General features: G+C 39.3%; 2 protein-coding genes across 7 annotated transcripts in view; both read left to right on the top strand.

Annotated features, from left to right (window-relative positions):
• The window catches only part of LOC122565315 (cytochrome b-c1 complex subunit 10), a 15,996-nt gene extending 10,682 nt beyond the window's left edge, over positions 1-5,314 (top strand). Inside the window, exons 2-3 of the mRNA XM_043721158.1 lie at positions 1,711-1,846; positions 5,069-5,314. Of these exons, the coding sequence (XP_043577093.1) occupies positions 1,711-1,828 (118 nt within the window). The 3' untranslated portion in view covers positions 1,829-1,846; positions 5,069-5,314. The remainder of the gene's footprint in view (positions 1-1,710; positions 1,847-5,068) is intronic.
• A 5,982-nt stretch (positions 5,315-11,296) lies between these two features.
• The window catches only part of mbd3a (methyl-CpG binding domain protein 3a), a 27,876-nt gene continuing 15,933 nt past the window's right edge, over positions 11,297-23,239 (top strand). The window contains exons 1-5 of one of the 6 annotated variants that reach the window (XM_043721154.1): positions 11,297-11,659; positions 17,501-17,599; positions 18,336-18,495; positions 20,902-21,039; positions 21,587-21,677. In XM_043721154.1, coding sequence (XP_043577089.1) covers positions 11,610-11,659; positions 17,501-17,599; positions 18,336-18,495; positions 20,902-21,039; positions 21,587-21,677 — 538 coding nt within the window. In that variant the 5' untranslated portion in view covers positions 11,297-11,609. Of the gene's footprint in view, positions 11,660-11,921; positions 12,256-17,500; positions 17,600-18,335; positions 18,496-20,901; positions 21,040-21,586; positions 21,678-23,239 lie in introns of those variants that run through there. The other 5 variants (XM_043721152.1, XM_043721153.1, XM_043721157.1 and 2 more) reach the window with 5 other exon arrangements.

Genomic DNA, 23,239 nt, shown 5'->3' with positions numbered 1-23,239 from the left:
GATGGGCTACATCCTAGAGTTCTGAGGGAGGTGGCTGAGGAAATAGCGGAGGTGTTGGTTGAGCTCTAACAAAAGTCACTGGTGTCAGGGAAAGTCCCGGATGATTGGAAGATCGCTGTTGTAACCCCCTTGTTCAAAAAGGATCAAGGCAAAAGTTGGAAAATTATAGGCCAATTAGCCTTACCTCGGTTGTTGGTAAAATTCTAGAATCCATCATTCCCCAATGGATCTAGAATCCATCAAACCCCAATTTAGGATGAGGTTTCTAAATTCTTGGAAGAGCAGGATTGGATTAGAACAAGTCAACATGGATTTAGTAAGGGGAGGTCATGCCTGACGAACGTGTTGGAGTTCTTTGAAGAGGTGACAAGTAGGTTAGACCAGGGAAACCCAGTGGATGTGGTCTTTCTAGACTTCCAAAAGGCCTTTGATAAGGTGCCACACGGGAGGCTGCTGAGCAAAGTGAGGGCCCATGGTGTTCGAGGTGAGCTACTGGTATGGATTGAGGATTGGCTGCCTGACAGAAGGCAGAGAGTTGGGATATAAGGTTCTTTTTCGGAATGGCTGCCGGTGACAAGCGGTGACCCGCAATTAAAGGCAGAGATTGATAAATTCTTGATGTCACAAGGAATTAAGGGCTACGGGGAGAATGCGGGTAATTGGAGTTGAAATGCCCATCAGCCGTGATTGAATGGCGGAGTGGACTCGATGGGCTGAATGGCCTTACTTCCGCTCCTATGTCTTATGGTCTAACCAGGAGAAAATTGGCATTATCAAGTTTTCAGATAACCAATACATAGTTTGCAAATTTCAATGAAAGATGGGCTAAGGCATACAGAAATTCAAGTAGGTGGATTTAGTGACTTGAGAACAGCACATTCGCAGGGTTAGTAGGATGTAGAGATCGCAAATAATGTACTTTAGGTTGAAAACGACTGGGGAATGTAGTTCTTGGCTGGGTTGATAGACAATGGCTTTGATTGCCCCAATGATTAATTTGAGGAAATATCAAATCACTCAGGACTGACACTAAAGGCAACATAAAAAAATGAGAGGGGTCTGAGGACCTGGGTACCATCGTAAGTGTGAAACCTGATGTTTTCAGATAGTATTGCTATTAGGCAACCTGTAGATGGAAGATAGGAGGGTGTGAATAATAGACACTTGGGGGATTGTTGAGATTAGCAGTGTGGAAGTGAGAAGAGAAACCATTGAATGATATTCTCTCTCTACAATTGGATAGGTGGTCATTAGACCTGGTAAAGATAGACCTGGTGAACTAGACAATGGAGGAGAGATTTGGAAAGCTGGTCAGCCACCTCCAAGGCTGCAGACAATCTGAATAAAGCGCAGGTGGATCTTACACCATGGTTTTATAGGATGTCATTTGTGATTTTTTAATTAGAGCTGCATCACTGCTCTGGCAGAATTGGCAATCTCTATGTACAAATGTTAAATAAAAACCTCTTATTAAGAATCAGTTTCACACAGTGTATATATTAGAAGCTATGATTTATCTGGCCCAGCTAAAAGATCTTGTTTCCAATCTATCATCATGATTAGTTAGTATGGTAAACTTTAGATTTTTGGATTTCCACTATATTTGGATGAAATGTACAGGTCCAGTGGATAATTCTGTGTACAAAGGATTAGGGATACTTTGTTGATTTTTGATAAAATAAATAATCTGAAACTGTATTATTTTTCTAGGATTCCAACAGTGGCAACATGGGGAGGCGTTGGTTGTGTAGCACTGGTGTACAGTACAGATTGGAGACTAATACTTGACCATGTTCCCTACATAAGGGGGAAATTCAAGGATGAATGAAGCAATCATGTTTTAATGGTAAGCCAGTTTATTCCTAAATTTGTGCAGAGTTTTTTTGCTACCTGCAGGTTGAGTAGAAATGTTTCTTTGTACCTATGCATATTAAAAAAATAATGAAGTGACGTGGTTACCAATGGTCAGTATGCTTGACAGTCTTTGGCTGTTGAAAATGTTTTGGGAAAATCAACTTGTGTCAATGATATTCTCACCACCACAGTAGAGAGGATTTAGTCCTAAAAACAAAGTGTTGGAGAAACTCAGCAGGTCATGTAGCATGTGTAGAGAAAGAGAGTTCAGGTTTCAACTCCAGCAATCAGGACTAAAGGTGGCTGGGAAAGGGATTTTATGCTGATCGTTGAGATTGGGGGAGTGAATAGAATTAATGGAGGTGAGTCCCAGAGAGAAAGAGAGAATAAAGAGATTGTTGTTGATAGGCTAAGAGACTAATAAATGCTAGACAAAGGGTTTAATGGTTGACAATTGATTTCTTATGATGGAAGCACCCCAAATTAAACAGGGCCAATGGGTGTGGGGGAAGCTTGGTGAACATAGAGGAGGGTGTCCGTGTTCTGAATTTATTAAGAATCTTGAAATCTGTGAGGTGTTGTTCCTTCAGCTTGCATTGAGCCTGGTCGGATCACTGTAGCAGACCTGTGACAGAAATGCTGGCATGGAACATGGTACTGTATTGAAGTGGCAGGTGTTGGACACTGTTTGGCAGTGTTTTGTGTTCAGTAGATCTAATGCTGCCCAAAACCCAACATATAGAATTGGTTTCTGCAATGAATATAGAGTCCATGCTACCGTTTACTTGTGACGTAGAATGGCAGGAAACATACTTTTTCTGGGCAAATTTACTTGTTTAAAGTGCATATGGCAATAGCTATTATTGACTTATTTCTGAAAAAGTCAAGTTCTCAAATAATTGTTTCCCACCCATCAACAAGGCATATTGTAAGAACCTCGTGATTTTTTTTTCCCCCCGTTAAGCTACCTAAGCATCTTAACTACATCACCATTGATATCCCCTCCAGCATAAGGTCAGATGTTTGCTACTGATTGGTTCTGAACATTACACATTCGCGACTCCTCAGATACTGAAGCAGTCCATGTTCAAATGCCAACAAGATCTAGCCAATATGTAGGCTTGGGCGACAAGTGGCAAGTAACATTTGCAACACACAAAAGCCAGGCAATGACCACCTCCAACAAGAGACAATCTGACACGTTCACTGGTGTTGCCGTCACTTGAGTCTGCAAATATCGTCATCCTCAGGGTTCCATTGACCAAACATTCAACTGGATTCACCATATAAATATAGTGGCTACATGAGCAAGCCAGAGACTAAGAACACTGCAGCAAGTAACTCCCCTCCTAACTCTCCCAAAACCTGTCCACCATCAACAAGGCACAAATATGATAGAATACTCCCCATTTGCCTGGATTAATGCATTGCCAACAATATTCAAGAAACTTGACACCATCCAGGAAAATGCAGCCCCCTTGATTGGCATCACATCCACAAGCATTCATTCCTTCACCACCAACACTGAGTAGCAGCAGTGTTACTATCTATAGGATGCACAGCAGAAAATCACTAAAAATCCTGAGACCGCTTCTTCCAAGCCCATGTTTCACTTCCACGTAGAAGGGCAAGGGCAGCAGATATATGAGAACAATACCACCTGCAAGTTTCCCTCAAGCCACTCACCAAGCTGACTTGGACATATTTCACTGTTCCTTCAGTGTCACTGGGTCAGTGCTGGAATTCCTTCCCTAATGGTCTACCTACAGAAGGCAGCTCACCACCACCACTTTAAGGGCAATAAATGCTGGCCAGCCAGCTATGTCCATAGTGAATAACAAAAATTGATCTCCAACTGTCTTAGTTTTTGATAGCTAAAATGTTTTTAATCTGATGCAGTTTGTATTCTCCTTCCACATAGTTTCACTAACTAAAAACAGTAAACACTATCTTCCACAGGCCTTTGGCTTTTAACAGCATGAACATTTGGAGCTAATTTGTCCTGCAGTCAGTGCTTTCTATTGTGCTGTCTATATTCTGTATTATTGCTCTTGATGCCCACTTTGAAAAGGTTATCTGCCACACCCCTAGTCCTGAAGAAGGGTTACACCCAAAAGGTTGACTTCGCCACCTCCTGATACTGACTGTCTTGCTGTGTTCTTCCAGTCTCCTGCTTGTCTACCTTTGGTCCTTCATTACAGTTTTGTCTACCTTTGGTCCTTCATTGCAGCTTATAGTAGTGATTTTACGTTCAATCATAAGGATTGTTATTTAACTAAGGTGCTTGACAAGGAGTTTTAAAATAAAAAGGAAAGTGAGTGTTTATGAAAGAGTAACTAGTAAATTTGGGAGGACTGGCAAAAGGTTTGTTCAAAGATCATCTTGAAATATTGTCCTATCGGAGTACTGTATGACTTGTGATGGAACTCTTAAAGATTATTGGGTGATTGAGGCGTGGCTCCAACAGTTGGAAACACAAAAGTTAGTGGTGAAGTCATAGGAACAAAAGGTTTGTTGCTGGTTTGTAGGTCGACACCAGTTGATGACATTTGGGGGATTATGGGTAAGAAAAAAATTAAAATTACCATGTGATGGACTACAAGCAGTGTGCCAGTGAAGTCTGGTTAATAAATTTTGAATAGTATTTTACACAATCTATAATTTTATTGTAATATCAATCATTGGATGCTTCATGATGGGATTTTATATGCTAATTTTATTGATTTGGAATTTGTAGAATGTTGACCTCAATAAATCCATCTAAAGGAATTGGTCTCGATCAATCCACATAGGCCTATTTAATTTGAACATATTATTCTTCCTGGCACATCTCATAGAAGATCTAAGACATGTACAAGTAGGAAGTGGCTACTCAGTCTATTAACACAGATTTATTTTCCTTGTTATTCTTCAAGATCCAGACTAATCACTCCAAATTTTTTCCTTATTCCAAAAACATATTCACGTTGCATGCTGAACAGTTTCTTCCCATCCTCCAATATTTTTAATTCTACCTATGAATCCAATCACTGGGAGTTGCAAGAGACTGGATTATAGTTTCAGTAGCTTCAGCATACATTATTCCTATGCCCAAAGAATTAAGAAAAGCATTTGCTATGTAAACTTTTTATTGGTGCTTCGCTGCCTTAGCTCAAGCTAGGACTGTTCTGTATTAAATATGTTTGTCTTATTTGCTGTGTTTTCTGCATTGCAGGATGTAGATGAACAATCGAGACAAGTGACCAATGGCTTCAGACATCAGGACAGTCTAAATTTTTCTGAACTGAACATTTCTGTTTTTTTGAACTTTAAAGCAGAAGCAGGAAACATTATTATTTGCAGCTTTTGAAGTTGATGCGTTAATGTGAAACATACACTGCATCCACTTCAGCACTTTGTCTTCTGAATCCTAAACTACACCGTGAATATTTAAAATAAAACAATGAAAATCTTTACTCTATTGATGCATTTTGAGTGTTTATAAACTCAATCATTTGTCTTCTAGTCTCCTGTAATCTCTGCATTTAAGTGTAATCAGGGAGCACTAAATCCCTAGAATTGTGCTGTATCTCAGAGTTGGCATCAGACTCGCCTAGGTTTAACACACTTAGTTGCAAACATAAGGAATTTTGGTTGAAAGATAATCCAAACTTCATGTTTTTTTTTATTCCATACCTTGTACATATTGGGTCAATTTTAATGTGTTGCCTAATTTATAAGCATTTATCATTTACAATTCATGGTGTCTAGCAGCAAAAGATATTCAAAATCTTACATCAGCAAAAAAAAAAGTTCAGTGCAATTATACACCATTTTAAGAGAGTGTGAAATTGAGACAGATCTCTAATGATTGGGATTAATGCAGAATTGTAGCGAATATAAACCTGCACAGTGCTTGTGGGGGTTTGTTATCATTATATTTAGAATCTACATTCCTTTGCCAAGTGGTTTAGAATTATAGAATTCCTAAAGTGCAGAAAGAGGTCCATCATGTCTGCCCCAATCCTCCAAGGAGTATCCAACCCCCATCCCCCAATCCCCATAACCCCACATTTACCATTGTTAACCCACATTACCTACACATCTTTGGACTGTGGGAGAAAACCAGAGCACCCAGCAGAACCCACACATGGGTGATGTGGGGAGAAGGTGCAAACTCTACATGCTGCAATTGAACCAGAGCCTCTGGTGCTGTGAGACAGCATTGCTAGCCACCGAGTTACCCTGACCTCACCGTAAAAGTAAAATATGAGATTTGTCTTTGGGAGAAATTTTTTGTACCTCATCACCATTTTCCCAGTGAGGAATCTACCTGTTGAAGACTCATCATTTAGTTTAATTTATTCTTGTGTAAAGTATGGGCCTAGCTGGCAGGGCCAACATTTGTTTCTTATTTCTGCAACCCTTAAACTGAGTAGCTTGTTAGTCATTTCCCCCTAATTTCTTATTCTTCTGCAATGGACCTCTGAAATCTCTGCAATCATGACTTCTGGAAACAGAAGTCAGTGCTACAATCCGATCACTTGAAGGATGGTAGTAAACTGAAAGTTCTATGGTCACCATCACTGAGACTATATTCCATACTTATTAATTGAATTTAAATTCTGCCAGCTGCAGTGGTGAGATTTGAAACCAATCGGATATTAGTCTGAGCCTCTATTACCAGACTGCCTGATGGATCAAGTGGTATCCTTTGTTGTAAAACATGCTGAAAACATGCATTGATCATTTTTGGGATGTTGGCAATTGAGAAGAAATATAGCCACAGCAGCAAAAGAATCTCCTTCTCTTTGAATAGTTCAAATAGAGCCTGAGACACCAGCATTCCTCCTGCATTGTAAAAGATATCATAAATTTATCATAAATTGAGGTTTTAATCCACACCTTCTATCTCTGAAATATTATTAAATGAACCCAGATGACCTTCATATGATTAAAGCAAACATTTTTCTGTGATAAAGATCATGTCATTGAATTTACATATTTTGAATGCACAATTAAAGGCAATGCAAAGACTTATTTGTGAAAGGGAATTTTGAGGAATTTTGGATTTTCCCTGCACATCTGATTGACTCATCAATTTAGTCCCTGCTCTGTCGCCTCAACAAGGTCTTAAATACAATAGGACGTGCATTTCAGTTTGCAGTTGAAAAGAATTGGAGAGAACCGCAGGTAAATCCAGCAATATCGACAAAGTAACACTAAATTTAAGAAAAACTTCGAAGTGCTGGGAATGATTATTTGAACACATGATGTGATAAATCTGGTGAACAGAGAAAAAGTGAGTATAATGCATTCGCAGATTGGTTAGAAATCCTCAAACTTTAACTGAGGAAGAAAAGCATCTGAGACTTAATGCAAAGCCTGTTGTGATTCAGGTTCAAAAGTATTATGCTTAAAATTGACATAGACAATAAAAATTAGGATGTTTCTATTGTTGTTTAGTATCGAGCTGAATTTTTTTCAGAAAAAGTGAGAGGCAAAAATTATTACACATTTTTAATGTCTAGAAAATATCAAACTGCTCCTGATAATTATGTTCCATATATTTGATGATTCTAGTACATTGTTCCATCATATTTTTTTAAAGGAAATAGCCAAATATAATGACATATTAAACAAACTGGGTGCATTACACCTAGACTACCTTGCAAAATAAATCCTTTGTTTCTTGGCAATCCCTTGCTTTTTTTTCTGTATATGTATAGTCAATCTGTAATTCACGAGAGTGAAGAAAATCAGTTACGAATACATTCATATAGCATTATGTTTATATAAATGAATTGGGAATGAGTATAGGAGGTATTCATAGTAAGTTTGTAGATACCACCAAAATTGGTGGTGTAGTGGACACCAAAAGACATTAGCTCAGAGTAGAATGGGACCTTGATCAGATGGGCTAAGCAATGGCAGATGGAGTTTAGTCTATATAAAAGTGAAGTGCTACATTTTGGTAAGGCAGGACATATACACTTATATGTGTACATAAGGTACAATGGTAAGGTCCTGGGGAGTGTTGCCAAGCAAAGAGACCTTGGAGTGGAGGTTCATAGTTCCCTGAAAGTGGAATCACAGGTGGACAGGACAGTGATGGAAGCGTTTGGTATACTTGTATTTATTGGTCAGAGCATTGAGTATAGTAGTCGGGAGGTTGTGTTGCAGCTGTATAGGACATTGGTTAGGCCACTTCTGAAATACTGCACTTAATTCTGGTCTCCCTGCGATAGGAAAGATGTTAAATTTGAAGGGGTTCAGAAAAGATTTACAAGGATGTTGCCAGAGTTGGAGGGTTTGAGCTTTAGGGATTGGCTGAATAGGCTGGGCTATTTTCTGTACAGGGTCAGATTCTGAAGGGTGGCCTTTACAGAAGTTTATAAAATCATGAGCAACATGGATAGGGTGAAAAGTCAAGGTCTTTTCCCCAGGGTAGAGGAGTCCAAAACTAGAAGGCATAGGTTTACGGTGAAAGGGGAAAGATTTAAAAGGGACCTTTGGGGGCAACTTTTTCACACACGGTGACACCTGTATGAAATTGCTGGAGGAAGTGGTGGAGGTTAATACAACTACAACATTTAAAAGTCATCTTGATGGATATATGAATAGGAAGGGTACGGAGGGATATGAGCCAAATACTGACAAATGGGACTTAAGCATGGACAAGTTGGACCAAAGGGTCTGAACATCTGTCCATGTTGTACTTCTCTCTGACTCTATAGTTAGCAGTTTTTCTTTGAAATATTATTCTTCCTGAGTCCCTTGAAGTACACAGGGCTCCATCTTCAAGCTAATTAGGATGATCTAATTAGCTCAGTGGTTAGCACTGCTGCCTCACAGCACCAGAGACCCGGCTTCGGGCGATTGTCTGTGTGGAGTTTGCACATTCTCCCAGTGTCTGTGTGGGTGTGCTCCGGTTTCCTCCCACAGTCCAAAAATGTGCAGGTAAGGGGAAATTGCTCGTAGTGTTAGGTGAAGAGGTAAATGTAAGGGAATGGGTCTGGGTGGGTTGCACTTCAGCGGGTCGGTGTGGACTTGTTGGGCCGAAGGGCCTGTTTCCACCCTGTAAGTAATCTAAAGTAAATCTATTTTGAAATGAAAGAAGGTTTTGTACTGAATGTTAAAAATTCTTGAGTTTCACTTTTTCAATATATTTAATGAACACAAGTCAGATATAATGGAAGGATTCTTTAAGTTGTGACTGTCAGATGTTCTGCATTTTGAATCGTAAAATTTTCTAAATGTGCAGTTTAAAGTTAGAGGAAACTTCACCTGAGAAAATTATTTTGCTTGTTTCCATAAGAGGACAGGCGTGTCACGTTTCACAGAGCCTTGCCTACTGTTAGCTTTCTTCAACTTGCTGAGTAAGTTATTTGAAAATAAAAGGAAGCACTGTAATGTTTAGGTCCTTCCTCCGTTTTCTGCCATATTTACGCTGATAGTGACAATAGAGTGGTGAATGAAATTTAAGAAAGTTACAGAGTGGGGAAGAATGTGATATAAGTCAACTAAATTCTCTTTTGAAAAAATAGCAATGCTCTTTTTATTATTGCTCATTCATATCTTAATTCTGGATTAGTGGTGCTGGAAGAGCACAGCAGTTCAGGCAGCATCCGAGGAGCAGTAAAAACGACGTTTCGGGCAAAAGCCCTTCATCAGGAAAGCATATCTTATATCATGTTCATTCTTGATTCATAAACTAATGGAATATCATATGAGAGCTGTGGAGGTTACTTTATACTGATTTGAGAAGCTATACATACTCACATGTAGGACACTCGTCCTTTGCAAACGGGAATAACATGTCCACGTTTTGCCTTTTTACAATTTAAGATAAGCTTGGAGATGGCCATTTTCTGTTGCATTCTCAATGGCAATTGGATTGGTTAGAATTTAAACAAAGCTTCGCAGCTATCTATTCTCTGGCGCATTTTCCGTGGCCATACCTCTATTAATCGAGTCTCTCTTCTCATGCAGCATTATCGTTCCCTTTTGAGATTGCAATTCTATCCTGATGACTCTCACTCTATACTACCGAGTAACTAAAAATATTCAGTAACACTAGATGGTAGCATTGAGTTGGATGCAGTATGATAAATAAATTTTATACGGACGATCAATATATACGTAAATATTCAAATAACTGGGTTATTGAGCTAGCATAGATTTTGATATTAAATACTGCCAAAGCATATTATTTGACCATGACATGGCTTAAAATGTTAACTAATACATTTTGATTTTATTGTAACAGAAAACTGATCGTCTGTTACTGAATGGTAGGAGAAAGTGAGGACTGCAGATGCTGGAGATCAGAGCTGAAAATGTGTTGCTGGAAAAGCACAGCAGGTCAGGCAGCATCCAAGGAACAGGAGAATCGACGTTTCGGGCATGAGCCTACTGAGTGGTGTCATGTTTTGAGTACATTAGTCATTGGCTCTGATGTTATTCCTTAAAAGTTCATTTTAGAGTGCAAGTCCATCACTATCAATGTGTTTTGAAATAGAAAGAAAGTTGCATGAAATGTTCCTCCTACGTATATTCACCTTGATTACGATAATACTTAGCTTTTGTTTATTGCTGTCAAATTGTTGACCTACTCGTGCCCAAGATATGGTTAAGGTCGTATCCAACTCTGTTAGTGGTTTGATGAGGTTATCAACTGGTTTGCTGAGCCTTGAAGATAGGAAAATTCCAGGTTTAATCCCTAGCCCGAAAGTTAATTTCAACTGCGGAGATAGCAGAAGCACTACAGTCGTTATTGGGAGCTCATGGTACCTGCTGCTATTTTTACTGCCCAGAGGCTTAATATGTAAATGTTTGATAATAGCAATGGGTTTGCCTGGAACATTTTGCAATCAATGCTAAAACAAGGTCTTTTGAATGAGGCACTTGAGCTAACGAGTATCCTTTCAACCAGAGAACATTTTTTTAAAGAATCCCTACAGTGTGGAATTCCTAAGAGCATTTTTTCAACTTATTGTTATACTCAAGCCAATGTTGTAAAGAATAGCTCCACATTGGGCATGTTCGTTCTTTGATTAGTTTGTCGCGGAGCACCATTCTTGCAGCTGGTAATGGGCGCATATATACCCAAAAGTGAGAAAGGGTTAAAACTTGTACATGAAGTTGCCAACACACCAGGATTGTCCTGGGTGTTGTGTATGTTTTTTTTATTGCATACATTTATTTGTTACAAAAACATTTAATGGGTAAGACTGTTCTAAGGGGTTGTTGAGGTTGGAGGCACAGCTGGCGATCTTGTGCCGAAAACTGCATCTATAGAATTGGCAGTCTTATCAATGGTATGTCTGTACTGTACATTGTATCCAGAAACTGTAACAATATGTAAACTTTGGATTGTTTGCTTTTTTGAAACTGGCTCATTTGGAAGCACATTCGTCTGAGTCAGAAGGTTGAGGTTCAAGTTGGGTGCAAAACATTAAAATTGTCACCGTTGCGTCCTAGCGGTGCTCCAATTTGGATCGGACATTAAACCAAGACCCTATCTTTTGGTAGGAAAGTTATCACAGCTGCCCTGGCCAGTATCCTTTAACGTCACAAGAATAGACCCTTTGTCACTCCTTTTTGTGCGGCCTTGCTGTGCACAACTTGCATATCTCCTTACATTACAATAGGACTTAATTAGCTGCAAAGTGCTTTAGAAGGCGCTGAATAAAACGCAAGCCTTTTTCTCTCTTAAAACCCCCTACTCTCCCCAAACTGATTTAGTTTACGCTTTACTCACTGCCTGAGACAGAATGAAGAGACGGGCTGTCGGAATTGGAGGAAGGGGGCAAGAGTTCTCCGGGTACTTTTCCAACTTTTGTAATAAAAATGTTTGCGTTTGGTTATATTTTAAATTGCGAGCCGTGGTTTCAAGTCCTTGCACGGTTTTGTTTTTGGTTTTGGTGTGCGGAGGGGGAGGCGAATGGAGCGGTTCATTGCAGACTTGAGTGTGTGCTGGCACTGGTGACTGAGAGTCATGTCTCTGTCGCCCGCACGGAGGGAAGCAGCAGCAGCAGTGAGGCGGTACTACTTCGGCGGCGCGGAGGGAGGCTTTTGGGGGCTGTGTCGGGTCGGCCTGGGGGTGGGGGGGTGAGGCGGCTGCGCGGAGTGTTGTGCAGCAGCGGCGGCGCGAGGCGGGCTGTGCGGACACGGGGCACGAAGCGCCGGCGGCCCGGCCTGAAGCGATAGGGTCTTCCACATTCTCCCCCCCGCTAGGCTACCATTACAGCCCCGCCACCCCACCCCCGTCCACTAGGCCTCTGCCCACACCAAGCCGGCAATCCTGGAGATGGAAAGGAAGCGTTTCGAGTGCTCGGCGCTCCCCTCCGGCTGGAAAAGGGAAGAAGTGACTCGAAAGTCGGGCCTGTCGGCGGGGAAGAGCGACGTCTATTATTATAGGTGAGTACCCGGGGAGGATCTGTGTGTGTAGAGGGGGGGGGGGAGGCCGCGGCCTAACGCCGGCTTCTTAGGGCAGGGGGTGGCCTGGACCCGGACCCCCGGCCGAGGCTGCACTCTCCCTCCGCAGGGATGAGAATCAAGGGCCTTTACTCACTGTTACCCCCTATTTCTCCCCCCAAGCAGCTGCCGCTTTGTGCATATCGTTTGGGGTGGGGGTGGGTAAGGGTAGCATTGTGCCTCTCTTTGTCGGAGGCCACGGTGAGTTAGCTTCCACAAAACGCAGCTTCAAGTTACTTGGCGCTACCCCCCCCCCCCCCAGCTCTTCATCTCTCACACCCCTCGCTTGAGGTTTTTTTTTTGTTGATGCATGCTGTCGTTATCCACGCCACTCTGCAGACTTCTTCCCCATTCAAGTTCTGTTTTTGATCTGGATCCTTCGTTCCAAAACGCACTCAAAAGACATGGACGCTTCCGAAAGCTGTTGGGAATATAGTTAGTGGCTAGTGTTATATGAAGGATTTTGGCACTGCGGGTGTAGTGGTGAAATAATCCAGATTAAAACTGATGAACTTCTTTGTCCATTTCAGGAATGGAGCCAGTGTGAGTAGACATTAAAACACGTGGCTGTCAGGCTTATTCTGTTTAAGTTAAAATTTAATTGCAATCATTTCTGTCTACAAACAAAAACTGACGGAGACGATCTTAATTCTGTCTGTCTCCCAAGATTTTTGTCTCATTTTAATTTGGTAGTTTTGGAATCTGTTCATGCTGCTTCTAAGCTACTGCAAACTGCAGAACTTAAAAGCAAAGTCATGAAGTATTTCCTGACAGTCATGATGTTTTGCATACTTCCCTATTTGTGATCTAGAGCAGATTTTTCGCAACTAGGATTCTGCAGATCCACAGGCGGTGAATACTTTGGCTGGGTGGCCACTCTTGAAGTGTGAGTATAGACAGTGAATGTTAGTAGACTGACCAAGATATCCAGTCAAAACTGCTGAGTAGGAATCAGGAAAGGGAATCTTGGTCTTATTGTCGTCTTCCTACCATCACCAGAGTTCTGAAATCAATTTGCTTCTAACACAGAACAGAACTTTCAACCATTAATGCATAATTGACATGAATGTTGCATCTTGCCATTTAAAAGGTGATGCCTGTGGAACCACACTCCAGAATAACTCATTTGAGAGTGCAGTTCTTTCTAGTCCATTAAATGCTTATGGTCTTCACAGGAGTGGCAGAATGGAAGAAATTATTTGAGAGATGTGTTTATAGTTGCAATTTAGTTAAATTACTGTACACCTTTAATGCAAACTGTGATCAATTTATTTTGGTGCATGAATTGAGCAAGTATCCATGCCTAGTGTCATATCATTGCTTTGTGAAAATCACATGGTTTTGCATGTTTGCCTTCAGTTCAATAGGACTCTTGTTTTCTGTGTACCTTGAAAGAATCATTATAATAGGTTTACAATTACTTTTGTCACAGTACATGCACAAAAATGATAGGATTTATGGGAATTGCCCTGTTGAACATGTATGTGCAGAGTTTTCATTGCATTGGGGAGAAAAATTGGAGATAAAAAGGTAGTCTAAGTACATTATTCTTGTAAAATAGTGATAAGCCAAGATAATTATCCTCTTCTTTGCTAAAGCACAGTGCAGGTTAAAACTTCAAGTGGAATTATACGTGAAACATGCAATACATAGAGCATAAGAATTAGGAGTTAGAATAGCAGATCAATCCTCCACCCTGTTCTGCTATTCACTAAAATTGATAAATCTTTCACTTAACTGACACATTACAGCACATTCCCTTTTGCTTAATACACTTGTACCCATAAATTTTAATTTCTGCCATGCATATGCGCACCCTGCGTATTCACAGCTTGTTTTGGTGAAATATTCCCAAGGTTCATAATCCTTTTGAAGAAATTTCTCCTCATCTCATGGCTAAATGGCTAACCCTTAGTGCTGAGACTGTGATTTTCAGTTCTAGAGTCCCCAGCCAGAGGAAACATCTTCCTAACAACAATTCTCCCAAGTCACTTAAAACTTATTTCAATTAGATCATCAGTCACTCTTCTAAACTCTGGAGACTGTGTGTGTGTGTCTAGTACTCTGTCTCTTCTCAAAGGTCAGTCCCCTCATCACAAAAACTAGCTAGTGATTCTTCATTATACTCCCTCTAAGGCAAATTGTCTACTCTTTAACCTTAATTTATGTTAGCTTTAGATATGTTAACTGTCCAAGGTATCACAATCATGTTTGTATAGTATATAGATTTGCTCTTTGCAAGTATATAATTTGTTTTTTCGCTGTACATAAATTCAAAGATCTATAGTTGTGTGTTCTACCTATCAATCATGATAATCAGATTGTGTAATTGAGGTGTTGATTTTAACCTATTTGCCAATAGCTTCAGAGAAGCTCTTGGCTTTTGAAACAATCTCTGTTTGCATCTTGTGTATGCTGACAGAGGTGGGACAGCTATGTTAGAGAGGATTTATTTAGTGTACAAATCAAGAATTCAGGATGTTATGTAGGAGAGTCCTTATGCTGTGAAGCTTCATATTATACAAAATGTTTTCACATTTTAATGAAAGCAGCTTGTATCAATTTATTCATAAATTTTTGCTGACCTTTTGAAGATAAATGTTTATATAAAACATTAACTTACCATCTGAATTTTTAGAGGTTGAGCTGAAAAATGGGAAATTGCCACTGATTTGAAAAGGATCAAGTAATCCAGTGGTGGGACATTTGCATTCATGGAAGTGATATGAACGTTAGATAATTAATTTGAGGATCTTTCTGCACTGAATATAATAAGTTTAGATATTGTATCCTCTGTTCCCAGGTTGATATATGCAGTATATAATATGAGCTTGAGAAATGGTAAATGTGAGTCCATCAAGCCAGTTTTATATTGTATCATTCATAGGGGGTTCATAACATTCACAAACTGGGAAAATTGAAATGAGCTTTCCACAAATCATCCACAGTGAATACAAGTCAACCCCTAGGCATCTCAGTAAATAAATGTTGAGAGTAACTGCTGAGTCCGAATATGTTACAGTCTACGAAATGGATATTATCTATCAAATTATGCTTTTCAAATTGGTGATCTTCGATAGCATTTTTGTCAATGAAACCACTGATTATTTGAGCACGGAGCCAATAATATCTGTTATTCAGGATCAATGTTTCTCAAAAGTAAATATTTTTGTGAAGAATGTATATATTACTTTTATTCCAGTATTGCAAAGGACGGTCTTCTGTTGGTATAGGTATAATTGCAGAGTTTCAAGCACAAGATTTATTATTTATATGAACATCTGAAATCTTTTCTAGGATACTGGATTTTAAGTAAGTTTGTCATGTGTAGTGCCGCATAGTGATTGTTATTTCTCTGCAACTCAAGCCACTGTAAGTGGGCATATCTATTTTTTAAATCTACTTTATGAAGTCGGTAATGAAAAAACAATAGCGAGCGGTGAACATTTCCATGCTGATGTATTTTCCTATAGTTTATATGGTACTGTCACCCATCGTCTAAAGACAAAGGGCAATTGGAACAGTTTCTACCTTCCTGCTCTTCATATAACTTTGAAATTATTGAATGCATTAATAATTAAATTACTTGTGTTAGATTTTCAGAATTAAGTCTGGAAGACTTTTATCATAGCTTTCATTTTCCTCAATCTGACATTGAAAATCTATATTAATGACTTGGATGAAGGGACCGACTGTATTGTAACCAAATTCGTTGGTGATACAAAGATAGGTAAGAAAGCAAGTTCTGAGGAGGATGCAAAGCCTGCAAAGGTTAACTGAGTGGACACATGTTTGTCAGATGGAGCATAATATAGGAAAATGTAAACGTGTCCATTTTAGCAGTTTGTCTGATAAGGCAAAGTATTATTTAAAAGGCTGCCGTACAAGGGGATCTGGGTTTCTTTCTGGCCAGCAGTAGAAACACTACTACTGCACCGCAGAATCATTAGATTCAGTGTGCTTGAACATGAATCAGATGTACCATGTGGTACACCAGTTAAGAGAGCAAATGCTATATTGAATTTTGGTGTAAAGGAATGCAGTATAAAATAAGTCTCTTAGGGCTTTGGTGAGATGGTATCTGGAGTACTGTGTGCAGTTTTTGTTCCTCTAAAGAGGTATATACTTGCATTAGAAGTGGTTCAGAAAGGGTTCAGTCAACTGATTCATGGGCTGAAGTGTTTGTCGTATGAAGAGAAGTTGAGAAGTTTGACCTGTACTCATTTAGACCTGGGGTAATTTATACACAAGGAAGATTGACGGGATTTAATCAGGATATTTTCTTGGGATAATTTAGACCAAGTTCGTGCCAATTGAAAATAAGACAGCTCCCATTTTAAGACTTTTTCTTCTGAGGGTCATTGAGTATTTGAAATTCTCTCCAAAAGTAGGCACTGGAGTCTGGGTGATTGAATACGTTCGAGGCTCAGTTATATATTTATGATTTACCAAAAAACCTAGGGTTATGGGATATGTGATTTATATTTTGAGGTGTTTTTCGTCTGAATGTTGAAGGACTATTTTCCAAGAGCCAGATTATTGTCTTTCAGGATATGTCCTCCAAAACATTGTCTTGCAATACCTATATTTCTACTAAACTTCAGATTCCACTTCCAAGATACTACCAGACTTCAAGGCAATTTCAGAGCTGTTAAAGCTCAGGACCTTGTATCTGATTGCAATTTCACACACAAAACTTTTAGAATTTGCAGACAAAAGTTCTTTTAACTAAATTCGTTATGTCTAATTTATTTCATTCGAAAATTATTTCCCCATTTTATCATACCACACTAGTGGGCATTTATTGTGAAGCTGTGGTAGACGGGTGAGGTAGTATATGTTTAAAAACTTAACACCGTGCCACTTTGATCTGCATAGGCAGGTCTCAACTTTTGAGATTTTAAATTTATGTTGAATAGAAGCCCAAATGTTCCTTAAAAGAACTATGATCAACTATGACCTTAAATGCACTTAGTAATATTTCTGGGAAAGGAACAGTTCGACTCTACATGTTTATTAACATATTTGTCATTTTATTATTAGACCAATCCCTTGCTCTCTCAAGTGCTATCATTTTGAAGTTCTGCAAATATCTCTGAAGATGATGGGGGTGGGAAAAATTCAAAATGCTTGATTATGTTCCATTTCCATCCCCTATTTTAAATTGTGTTTCTCCCCTCTTGTTTAGGTTGCCTGTCCATCACGCACCATTCCCTGGCCAAGAAGAGAGGCAGGTGATCTGCTACCAGGCCTCTGCCAATGTAGCTCTTGAGCTGTCCACTAGGAGGTGCGTGAGAGTCCTTTTTCTTCCCCATGGGGAAGCGTGCGACACCTTCTCCTTCTCTAGCGTGATTGAGATCAGGAGATTGGTATGTGGGGATCATGGGTCCAAATGACTAACACTGTAGAAGTTCTAGAGTTTCTGGGACTATGTAAATGTGGTTACAAATTTCATTTTCTTGTTTTTTTATCTTTTATTATTTTTTCCCCCTTGAAGTCTCCCTGCACAGTTCACCTTTTTCCTGCTAAGAAAATGTTGTGGCATCTGTTTCCAGGCCTCTCCCAATGCTGCTGTATAACCAGCTGCTTCGAGGTGCATGAGGATAGTGCATAAATGGCACTTTTTTTTTCTCTTCCCTTCCCTGTGGTGGAGATCTTGGTCATTATTTTGTATGACTGTGATCAACACCTTGTTTAATGGAAAGTTCAGTACCCAAAATTTCCTACTTGTGCCATGTCAAAAGGTTAATTGTTAATGATGCCCATGAGTGTGGATTCTACATGGTTTCTTGGATTATCATGACTAATCCCTGTTAAAATTGGAAAGTAAACAAAAATCTAACAATGCTATTAGATCAGCAAGTGGTTTTGGTAGCATGTCTAAAATTTCTGTACTTGTGTGTATACCACATTATCAGTAGGTTTTAGTTATCAAAGTTAAATCTTAGCTTTCAAAGCCATTATTTCATTGCTTTATTTAGTACATTAAGAAACACTTCAATTTTTGTTTGCCTTACTTTTAGCCCAAGTGGAAAGAAGTTCAGAAGCAAGCCACAGCTTGCACGTTACCTGGGAAATTCAATGGATCTGAGCAGTTTCGATTTCCGAACAGGAAAAATGTTGATCAGCAAACTGAACAAGAACAGACAGAGACTGCGCTTCGACTCTGCCAACCAGGTCAAGGTATTTAAGATTTAGACATTTTCACCAGTTAATTGTATTCCACAATGGTTTGAAGTGTGATCCGTGATTCTGACTTTATTAACTCAATTGGCTTTTACAAATCTAAGATTGGAAACAAAACAGATTCCATCCTCTTACGTTAGTGCAAACTCAACTAATGTTATGCATATTCTCCAGACTAGAGGTGGTGAGATTCCTCTGTAGACCTGAGTGAAAGCCTTCGAGACCTGCCTACAGGCCTATATTGAAATTGGATGTATAACCAGCTGTTTGCAGATGTGAGAGGATAAGCTGAGACATGAATATTTTTGCTTCCTCGTTTTGGTGAAACATCTGATCATCACTTGGTATGGTTCAAGATTGGCAACTTGCTGGTTTTTAGAATCGGACATCTTCAATCATGTGTAATCTATTGTTGCTGGTGGAAATGCTTGGGGAAACTAGAAGTGTCAGCAGTGACTCACATGAGATAATGATTTCAATTTCCTATTAGTGCTTGTTCTGTTCTTGGTGAATTACATTTCCTTCAACTAAAATGGTTGCATTATTGCAGCATATGATCAACAATGAAACACCATTGCTCCTTATTTTCTATAACCGCTTGTCTATTTGGAAACTTTAGCTGGCACCTTAATGCTCAAAATTCCAAAACAATTAAATTACTGTCCTGAAATAATTAGTTGAACCCCCATTAGAAACTGTTACTTGGCAACATAAAGGGTGACCTGTTATAAGAAGTGGATCAGCAACTCTATTTTCTTGAGAATACTTCAAAATATATAAATAAGTCAAAGTGCAACCATGTAATTTTCTTAAAGTTCAGACACATTTAAAGGGAGGCTTTTTGACATTGAGCATTACAGTAACTAACTAATATCCTAATTGTATGCTGTCCTCACTAGGCCACAAGGGACATAGTGTCTGTTGTTGATAGGTGCTGCATGATTACATTGTCAACACAGGTTCCAATATATGGGTGATGGATGTTCATAGTGTGGAAGCAGGCCCTTTGGGTTATCAAGTCCACACTGACCCTCTGAAGAGCAGCCAATTCAGATCTACTCCCCTATCCTATCCATTCACCCTCCATTTCCCATGGCTTGTCCACCTAGCCTGCACATCCCTGGACATAATGGACAATTTAGCATGGCCAATCCACCTAGCCTGCACAGCTTTGCAGTGTGGGTGGAAACCGGAATACCCGGAAGAAACCCACACACTCCACACTGTCACCCAAGAATGCTAACCACTGAACCATCATGCTGCCCTAAAGAAAAGGATAATGGGAAAGGAAATGTCACAAGAGTTGAGTGTTACGTTGCACATTTTGCATAACACATTTTAGATGAAGTTTAAAAAATCACAACAGGTTATAGCCCAACAAATTTATTTGAAAATAAAAGCTTTCAGAGCGCTGCTCATTTATCAGTGGGGCAGGTGCATAGGACACAGTTTATAAGTAAAAGATCAAAGTGTCATACAACTGATGCGATGTATTAGACAAAGCTAGACGGCTGTTAAGTCTTAATCATTTGGAATGTGGATGCAGGTTTCGAATGATTAAGATGTAAATCCCAGAATTTCTTTGACGTTGCAGCCCTGAGATAACTTAATGTTTTATCAGCGGATAAAAAGTGACATCTCACCTCAGACAATGCATTATAGGTGTGAGGTTAGAGTCTGTTTGTATCCCAACCTGGAGTCAGACTGGTTTTATTTCCAAAGTAGGAATTTATAAAATGTCAAATTCAAGTTTTGTTCTTCCATTGGAAAGTTGAAACATTTCAACTATTTATCATTGTAATATTCAATTTCTGACATAATCTGTAGGGCAGAGTGGTTTGCGTAACGATGTTTCAGTTGATAGTCCTGCAAGGCACCATCCATACTTCTCAAGCTGTACTATCACTGCAGCATGATGATGGCCATCAGAAGGTATATTAAGGTGAAAGACATCATAACTCAGCATGATTCTGTCTGCCCATGCATATCTTTCAGCAGAGGGTACTTGAAGGAATTGGTAGCTGAAGTGTTTAAAAAAGAAATTGCCGAGTAGAACTTACAGATCAATAAAGAAAGTAGATAAACTAACTTGAGACCCTTCTAAAATTGGTAAGGCAATGGACCTTTTTCTACACCAGAAAGTTCAATGACACTCGACATGAAATCATTATCCAGTAAAGCTGCTGAACTTCTTCGCCCCATATATTCTGAATCGTTTTGTAATAATATTATACTATAATGTCTTGAAGTTTTTAATCTTGTGTATTTTATATGTTAGGTCTGAATGTTTAAAATACAGTATTCTGCAGTCTGATGAATTTGTTTAGTATCATGTCATTTATAAAGTTGATGATAATTGCTCAGTTATATTATCCATACTCATGAACAAATTTACTTTGACAGGGCAAACCAGATCTGAACACTTCACTACCTGTTAGACAGACAGCTTCAATCTTCAAACAACCAGTTACCAAAGTGACCAACCACCCCAACAATAAAGTAAAAATGGATCCACAGAAAGCTGTAGAACAGCCACGGCAGGTAGTGATGTTTAATATTGTATTTGTAGATCAGTGAAAATGATCTTGACGTTTCTGTTTTCTTTAATTTTTATAATTACTTTCTGCTTTTCCCCTCTTTGCCCTTCCTGAAGGGACTGATGCTTGCAGAGGTATTGTTTTAATAGCATCAACAGCACTCTGGCAGTCTGCCAATTTGAGACCTTACCATGTGCAAATCAAGAGTATTAGCTTATTTGTCCAAGTAGGGCACTGCTTCTACATTTAATTCTGTCCTCAACCAGCGCCTCTGCACATGCTTTTCAGCAAGCATGTTGAATAGTAATGACCAAAATGGTTTAATATTGCCACATGCTATCTGTTTGCTGATGCTTTTAAGCCATTGGGGAAGTTTGTGTTTTTAAATGCTTCCCATTTGTCTGCAAGTTCTACATCACTTGGGTCAAATTAAATGGCTTTTAGTTTCTACTGTTTGTTTTTAATTAAAATGCTTCAAAAATTGTAGCAAGTTTTGAAAACTTTTTTCCAGCTCTTGCTTTTAAAATATTTATTCTTCTGTAACACTCTAGTTATTCTGGGAGAAGAAGCTGACTGGATTGAATGCATTTGACATTGCTGAAGAAATCATAAAGACTATGGATCTACCGAAAGGTCTACAAGGTGAGCTTGAATTTGAGTATATTGCTTATTTTGTTATTGGGATCAGGAGGAGATATTTGAAAATTTTGTGGAATTAATTCACTTATTTGCTGATGCTTGTTCCCTTAACTGTTTTTGGCTTTTGTAGTGAAATTTAACCATATTCTAAGTTTAGATGTTTGTGCAGTTGTGCATGTTCATCCCTACAAAAATCAGCCAGTGCTGAACTAGGTTTCAACCTCAAATCTTGTCTTCCCATCCTCTCCTATGGTTTAGCAACTTGCTTTACTCAACCAAATTCAATGCATTTTAGCCCAATTGGAACTGTTGTTTGTCACACACTGTGGACATATTTCCTCCTACCTGATGTCTGACTGCAAAAATCTCTACCACGTGTCCTGACCTGATGAGAGGACAGAGAAACAGTAACAACCTGACAGTTGGCTGACCTGTGGACCCGCTCCTTTTCCTAACCCCCACGTATTAAAGCAGATAGGCAAAGTGTCAGTGTGAAACAAACAAGCTGGTTCAGCCCAGAGCTGAGATGATTTTGGCACCTTTCCCGAATGAATATACCCCTACACTTCAGTGATCAGATTTAAAGATATGACTTGACCAGAACGTAGTCGCTTTAATCTTCACTCATATTGTTTCCTAATGAAGGGTGATGTCATCTCTTTCAAAAACACCATTGCTCCCTTTCAAAACAAAAAGTTATAAATCTTTGACCATCACCAACCTTGTTTTCCTCCAACGTCAACAAAATCAAATACTGCAGGAATGCTGGGTATCTTTGGCAGTTCTGGGAAAACGTCTTCAACCTGAAAAGTTCACTTTTTCCACCAATGCCAAGCTGAGCATTTCCAACATATTTTGTTCCTATTCCTTGAATGTATTATTGAACAGACTTTTTGTGTGGTATTTTTGACAACTATGGTTGTCTAACAGCGGTTTACAACTAACAAAGCACTTTTTGAATTGTTCTCGCTGTTGAGAAACAGGCTACTAATTTGTAATAGCCAGCTCCCACAGACAGCAGTGTGATACTGCCTGGATGACCTGTTTGCAGTGTTTTTGAAGGATGAATATTGATTATAGAATGACGTCCGTGCAGTTCTTCAGAATAATTCTAGGGAATCTTTTCTGCCCTTTTGGAGTGGATAGACAAGGCCTCACTCCAACAGGTCATACAAAAGACAAGATCTCATACAATGTAGTCATTCTTTGTCAGTTTTTGTTCAATATATGCAATGTATGACACAGTATGTAGACAGGCCAACAAGGGGTGAGGCCATATTGGATTTGATACTGGGGAATAAACCTGGCTAGGTGTTAGATTTGGAGGTAAGTGAGCACTTTGGCGATTAGTAACCATAATTCGGTTATGTTTACAATAGCAGTGGGGAGGAATAGATATAACTGGGGGAAAAGGCAATTATGATTTGAATAGTCAAGATTTAGGATGCATAAGATGGGGAAGAAAACTGCAGGGGATGGACACACTTGAAATGTGGAATTCATTCAAGGAACAACTACTGCAGGTCCTTAAGTATATACCTATCAGGCAGGGAGGTAGTTGTCAA

This window comes from Chiloscyllium plagiosum, chromosome 31, assembly GCF_004010195.1.
Source record: "Chiloscyllium plagiosum isolate BGI_BamShark_2017 chromosome 31, ASM401019v2, whole genome shotgun sequence".
NCBI lineage: Eukaryota > Metazoa > Chordata > Chondrichthyes > Orectolobiformes > Hemiscylliidae > Chiloscyllium > Chiloscyllium plagiosum.
The sequence above is the reverse complement of the archived record's forward strand: the minus strand, read 5'-3'. Positions and strand labels throughout refer to the sequence as shown.